Source organism: Lissotriton helveticus, chromosome 7 (assembly GCF_964261635.1).
Source record: "Lissotriton helveticus chromosome 7, aLisHel1.1, whole genome shotgun sequence".
Classification (NCBI taxonomy): domain Eukaryota; kingdom Metazoa; phylum Chordata; class Amphibia; order Caudata; family Salamandridae; genus Lissotriton; species Lissotriton helveticus.
In genome coordinates, this window is record NC_136068.1 from 1,880,650,809 (window position 1) to 1,880,657,970 (window position 7,162).

The 7,162-nt window shown below is 44.8% G+C and overlaps 1 protein-coding gene across 1 annotated transcript; it reads left to right on the forward strand.

Annotated features, from left to right (window-relative positions):
- The first annotated feature begins 5,965 nt into the window (after nt 1-5,965).
- Nucleotides 5,966-6,898, forward strand: LOC144767820 (olfactory receptor 5V1-like). The gene has a single exon (XM_078651197.1). It carries the CDS (start codon nt 5,966-5,968, stop codon nt 6,896-6,898), a length of 933 nt encoding a protein of 310 aa, XP_078507323.1.
- Nucleotides 6,899-7,162: the final 264 nt, after the last annotated feature.

The window sequence follows — 7,162 nt, forward strand, 5'->3', positions numbered from 1 at the left end:
CCTCATTGCACCTCTATCAGGAAGACATCTATTTTGATGCATTCCCAGGCTTACCAGTCTTAGTAAATCTGAGAATACGCCAAACTACATGGGTGGGTACATTCCGGGCGCAGGGTAATACAATTTAGTGACTTGTGCTGGTTTAGGTCAGTCCAGATTTCCCAAGCCACACAGGGACACACACGCTGGTCTAGTGTGGCTTAGTAAATCTGACTTCAGGATTGTGTTGCCCTAACTTCACCTTGTGTGATGCAAGGGCAATGCAATCCTATGATAGATATAACCCCTGGACACTAAGCAGTTCCATCACAGGTTTTCCAATATCAATAGATTTTCACCATTTTGGCTCAACACTATTTATTATTTAGCCCAAATGTCCAAACATAGACTTTACTAAGCGTTCAGGCAATTCTGTATCACATTAATGATCACTCATATTACTTTTGTGAGAAAATGCGTACATACTACATATGGTTGTAGTTGATCTGATATTGAGTTGCTTTGATGTTCATTTACCTTCTTTTACTTCATTCAGAAGCTTTTTCTAGTTAACCTTTCCCCAGGAGTTTTTACTTAGCAGGTTTTCCAACTTATATTTCACTATTTCTTTCATTTGCAGGTTTTCAGAAGACCAAGAAAGTGACTGGCCAAGAAAAAGTGCTTGCAACTGTCCTAGATTGCCAAAAGCAGACCGTTGACCAAGGACACCAGCACAAGTATGACCTCAGCTTGATAGAATTGAAGCAAAGCATCGAGCTGGGCTTTGATGTGGCATATATACAACAGCACTTAAGATGTCTGTCTTCTCTTGCAAGAGTTCAAAGACTTGATGCATTTCAGCAAAATATATAACTTCTTATTTACTCCTATAATCTTCTCCCTGAATCCAAAGTGCAGTAAATCTTGCAAATGGGCTTCCAATTCCCCCTACTGAGTGCTTGAGCAGTGTACATTGCCACCCCTGCTACCTGCAACCATGTGCTTATGCTAGAATCAAAGATATCATTTAGGCATGTACAGGATCTGACATATGTCACCTGGCCTCACGGCCAGAGTCCTGCTCTCTTCCTCTGCAACGCCGCTGTTGTGCTGTGCTGCTGCCCTGTGCAGTGCTTACTGCAGGTAGGGGTTTAAGCCTCTGTCTAGATTGTATTGTGCCCATTTTGTTGTCCCTCTTAGTTTATATCTGTTGCCATACTGTGCCCTTTATTTTTTGACTGGATTGTTGCATGCCTATTGTGCATCCTCTGTTTTGCCCTATTGTGCCATTCTGTTTTGCCATATTGAGCCATATTCCTTGCCTTATTGTGCCATTCTCTGTTTTGTTGCTCTCTCTGCCCATTTTCCAGCTTCCCTCTCCTTCTTTTGCTGCCCCCACGGCCCCTTCGCCCTGCCAATTCCCACTCCTGCCTCTCAGCTGTGCCCACTTTCCTATTTATTGGTGGCTGCGGTGTGGCTGTGCCGCTGGCACGCCAGATGCAAACCCGTCTGCGCCCATCCATGACCTGACCCCGACCAGCACCCTGACTCTTGCTCTCAAACCATCCACCACTATGAACCAGCTGCCCTCCTCGCACTCAACCCCTGATAGAATAACAACCGCCAGCTGTTGACACCTAACACCACCCATGGCTAGTTCTCCTTCCGATACTGCAGACATCACCATCTACTGCACCCCCAAAACCTCTGTATCCGCGTCCAATGCCCGCTACACCGAAGCCCTGTAGTGCATCCTACTAAATGTTTGCTCCCTGCACAGACACGTCATAAAGATCTGGGACCTAAATGACACCCTCTCACCAGACGTCACCTTTGTCACAGAAACCTGGACAAACACCACCTCCAACCCGACATTGCCACCACCATTCCAGATGGTGGTGGCAATGTCGATCCAGAGAAAGGACCACCTCTACTTCCCAGGAGGAGGACTCCGCATCGCACATAAGAGGTCCCTCTGCATTTCCACCACCAGCACAAGCAACTACAACACCTAACACCTCCACTTCCAGATCCAGACCAGCCCCAGAACCACACTTAGTGGCACCCTCGCCTACAGACCCTCAGGGCTCCAGCTGCTTTCACCACTACCATTTCTGACCTCATCGTACCCCCCACCGTCACTTTCACGGATGACATACTCATCGGAGACCTGAACTTCCACCTGGACAAGGACAGCAACCCTGACTCCACCGATCACCTGCACAATCTCATCAAACTCATACTGAAGCAGCTCATCACCACCCCCACCCACAAGGCCGAGCATACCCTCAACCCCATCTTTGCAGCAGGGACCAACACTCATTTCAGCCACATCTTGCAGCCCTTCTGGACAGACCACCACTGCGTACACTTCACCTTCAGCACCACCACTGCACACAAGCCCGCCCGCAACTGCCACGAAGAAATTAGAGCAATGTCACAGAGGAGCACCTCAACTCCACCCTCCTCCACAACCACCCCTCCACCACAAACAAAGCCAACTCTGCAGCCATGAAACTACACCGCTGGATCACCAGATGCGCAGACAAACTCGCACCCCTATGCCACCCCAACAGACAACGCCCCCGGAAAGCCGCCTGGTGCACCAATGACCTCCAAGAAGCCAGATGCTCATGCAGACATCTTGACAAATGATGGAGAAACAGCAAAACCACAGAAGACCAGACCACCTACAAGCAATCCATGACAGAATACCACTATTCCATAAGGGCCACCAAAAGGACATTCATCCCGAACAAAATCCTCTCCAACCCCAGCAACTCAAAGGAGCTCTTCAACATCACCAAGCAGTGTACCAAACACCCCTGCGAAGCAACGGACATCACACTGTCCCAGAACCTTTGCAACAAGCTGAACACCGGTCACCACTGAAGACACCACCATGACCATGAATACTGAAGAGCACCCACTCAGAAGCCCCATGGACCTATGCTCATCTCACATCTTCCACAGAGCAACCACTGCCATTGCTCGCAAACTATGCTACACCATCAATGCTGCCTTTGAATCTGGTGTCTTCCCCGACAACTGGAAGTGGGCTGAGGTCAAGCCCCTCCTCAAGAAACCCTTGGAGGCCCCAACGGTCCTGAAAAACTCCCAACTCATCTCTCTCCTTCCCTTCACAGCCGAAGTCACCGAGAAATTCGGCAACGCTCAGCCGACCACCTTCATCGAAGAGAATGCCATCCTGCGCAGCAATCACAGCGCCGAGACCACCCTGCTCGACGGCTCGCCTTGTGCTACTCAACGAGGGCCACACCACAGCCCTCATCCTGCTAGACCTCTCTGCAGCCTTTGACACTGTCTCCTACCACACTCTTGCAGCCAGACTTCATGATGCGGGCATCAGGGGAACTGCCCTTAAGTGAATCCGCTCCTTTCTTGCCGCAGATCCCAAAAGATCAGACTCCAACCCTTTCCCTTTGAACCCATAGACATCAATAGTGGAGTACCTCAAGGATCATCGCTCAGCCCCACGCTTGTCAACATCTACATGGCCCCCCTCACCACCATCATCAGACAGCATGGGCGTAGAATAGTATCCTATGCTGACGACACCCAGCTCATCCTCTCCCTCATGAAGATCCCTGAACACACCAGACTCAGCTTCCAGGAAGGGATGAAAGACGTCGCAGCCTGGGTGAGCAACATCAGCCTAAAGCTAAACTTGAAGAAGACAGAGGTCCTGGTCCTTGTATCCTCCCCCATTACTTGAGACAACACCTGGTGGCCCTCGCCCCTCGGAAACTCACCCAACCCGACGGACTAAAGCCGAAACCTCTGCATCATCCTAGACTCCTCCATCTCCATGACTCGTCAGATGAACGCTGTCACCTCAACATGTTTCAAATCCCTCTGCATCCTCAGCAAGACCTTCAAGTGGATCCCCCCTCAAGCCAGAAAGACCATCACACACATGCTCATAACTAGAAGACTGAACTACTGAAATGTCCCCTACGCCGTACACTGCAGCCATACTCGTCCTCGGCACCCCATGACATGAGCACATGTCCGAACACCTGCAAGACCTCCACTGGCTCCCCGTCAAGAAGAGAGTAACCTACAAGCTACTCACCCACGCCTATAAATGCCTTCACAGCATCAAACCCAAATACCTTAACGAACAACTCTCTTTCAACGTACCCAAAAGAAACCTCTGCTCTGCTGACCTCGACCTAACAGAGACCCCGAACATCCACAGAACCAGAGCAGGTAGAAGGGCCTTCTCCTAAATCACATCCAAGGCCTGGAATGAGTCAACATCAGATGCTCCCATACTCTGCACACCTTCAGGAAAAGTCTCAAGACCTGGCTTTTCAAATGACCCGGAGCTGTACCCCCCCCCCCCCAGTTCCTTGAAACCCTCACAGGATAGTAGCGTGCTTAAAAATCCATGATTGATTAATTGATAAAATAGATGGAACTTGAGAGTGTTTGAACAGCAGCTTACAGCACTGTTATTTTTTTTTGGGGGGGGTTAAATATCATTCAGATGTGTGTGTAGGCCAAGTGACTCCTTGTTCTAGAATGTACTTAGAGAACTGCATTACAAGGTTTCTTTAGAGGTGAATGTTGTGCTTGTGCTGGTTCTTATATTATCCTTTAAAGCTTAGTTAGATGGAATTTCATAAATGAATTGGAGAGAAAATGTTGTCTAGTTCATAAATCTCCTCAGTTTTGTTTGAATGATTTTATATTTTACAAAATGTCATCTGTGATGTATGACAGCACATTTACCATTGATGAACAAAGAATGTAAAATTGGCTCTAGGTGTCAAAATGAGGCTTGAATTGCATGATCCTTTGAAGTGTGTAATAGAATATAGATGGTGGCTTTACTAAATTTAGAGGCGGTACCTTTTCATTAGCGTGGGTCGAGGTGGTACGGCACATCATGTGCTTCAGAGGGCTGATGGGGAAGGCAGACTTGGAAGGCGATCAGGCCTCTCAGAAATGCATTGTTTCCTGTCCACTAGACACAGTCAAGCTCACCGCTGAAATAGTAAAAGTAAATACAGACTTTAATAGAAAATATTAACACTCATAGATTGGCAACAAAATCTAGTACCATCCACCCCACGCATCAGCATTCTAGATAAACCCAAATTGTGGAAAAGCGACGCAAGCATATAAAGAGGGTGGGTGAGATTGAAGGTGGAAATAATGAACATAACACATAGGTTGTAAGTGAACGGGGACCTTAAATGCTTCGATAAATGTTCTTGAGGTCTTTTATTTATAGCTCTATTCTTCTTGGCCACAAAACTAGACAGAGGGTATATAATGTGGAATTTGATAGTGTTTCCATTGTTAGTTTTTAGAATTGAACATTTTTCAGACCTTTTCAGTCCATAGTACTCTGCAGGTAATTGGTAGCTCCCACTACTTTTCCATATTCTATCAATGCGAATGATAGAATACTATTTTGGGATAATCTTTCAAACTCTGGCTAAAAGGGTCCATTGAGCTAAGTTTCAGTCAGAAGCAGTAGGTCAAGGATAACCAACACTATTATGTCTTCATTATGAAAGTTATATTCTCAATTTCTTTACGCTTTCATGTGAAATAAAATATAATAAAATGTATTATCTGGTGCTATCTCTACATAATATTCATGTGTAGAAATGCTTTATCTATTGATAGAGCTTTGAACAGTAACATCTGGACTCAACATATTTACCTAACATCGAAATCAGGAACATAGATCATGTGAGGCTGTTTTATTGTCCAGGTGAAAAAAGTAACTATTACAAACCAAACTGCTTTGTAACTTCTGTACTCCTGTATATGTGCATGTCAATAATTTGACAGCTTTCATCTAAATGGAAATGTAAAATTATGGTAGCCAAGTGCCCATATCCCATTAAACATCAATACCGGTAAGTGTCCCATATTAATGAATCTTGTCCTTTTAATTGTAGAAAGTCATGAGGTTGTAATACAGAGAAGCTACACCACGAGACAAATGGAACAAAGAAATCAGACCTCAGAAAATGAGTTTCTAATCACAGGTTTTGTTGATTTACCGCATCTGCTGTTTCCAATCTTTTTTGCCCTGCTGTTAATTTATATGGCAACACTGGTGGGGAACCTTCTTATCATGGCAATTGTTTATTCCAACAAGCAACTGCACACACCAATGTATTTTTTTCTATCAAACTTAGCCTTTATTGACATCACTTACACAACAACAATTTTTCCAAAAATGCTGGCAGATTTCTTTCTGGCAAGACAACTAATTTCTTACACTGGATGCCTGTCGCAGATGTATTTTTTCATGTCCTTTGTATGTGTCGAATTCTTAATTCTTGCAGTGATGGCATATGATCGTTATGTGGCTATTTGCAATCCCTTACGGTACATAAATGTCATGAATAACGTAATGTGCATTAAACTGGCAGTAGGAACCTGGATAGTTGGATTCATAGATCCAATACCACATACTGCACTACTGTCTGGACTCGCCTTCTGCGGGTCTCACACAATTAATCACTTTTTCTGTGATGTAATAGCTGTAATGGCACTTTCTTGTAGCAGCACTGGTACAATTGAGAGAGTGAGCTACTTCATGGGTGTTGTCATGGGACTGGGGCCTTTTGTTTTACCTATGACATCATACATCAACATCATCTCAACAATCCTGAAAATCAGGTCCACAGAAGGGAGGCACAAAGCCTTTTCGACATGTGCTTCTCACCTCACTGTTGTCATTTTATTCTATGGTATCATCATTTCTACATACATGCGACCAACATCAACATTTACAATGAATGAGAACAAACTGATGTCTCTGTTATATGTGGCGGCAACTCCTTTGTGTAACCCCATTATATACAGTCTGAAAAACAAACAGTTTAAAAATACCATGCTGAAGACTAAGAATAGACAACATAGTTGATTGGAAACAAGGAACCAGCATGTGTCTGTATATGGTCTTAAGTCATGTAGCATACAAGTAAATGTTACTTAAGGATAACCTACTTAGCATGTAATGCCTTTTAGTATTTCTCCAAGTATATTCAGAAAAACAGTTGTGTCTTCACAATTCCCATGTTAAATGGACTGTAGGATTAATTTGGAGGAACAATACCCTCTCTTTTTGTATTTTGCCATTATGTGTTTTATTACATTATAACGTGTTCATGTTGGATAGTTTTCATTT

Bases quoted from the DNA above. Each gene is read 5' to 3' on its own strand.
- LOC144767820 (XM_078651197.1), top strand. From the start codon at position 5,966: ATGGAACAAAGAAATCAGACCTCAGAAAATGAGTTTCTAATCACAGGT.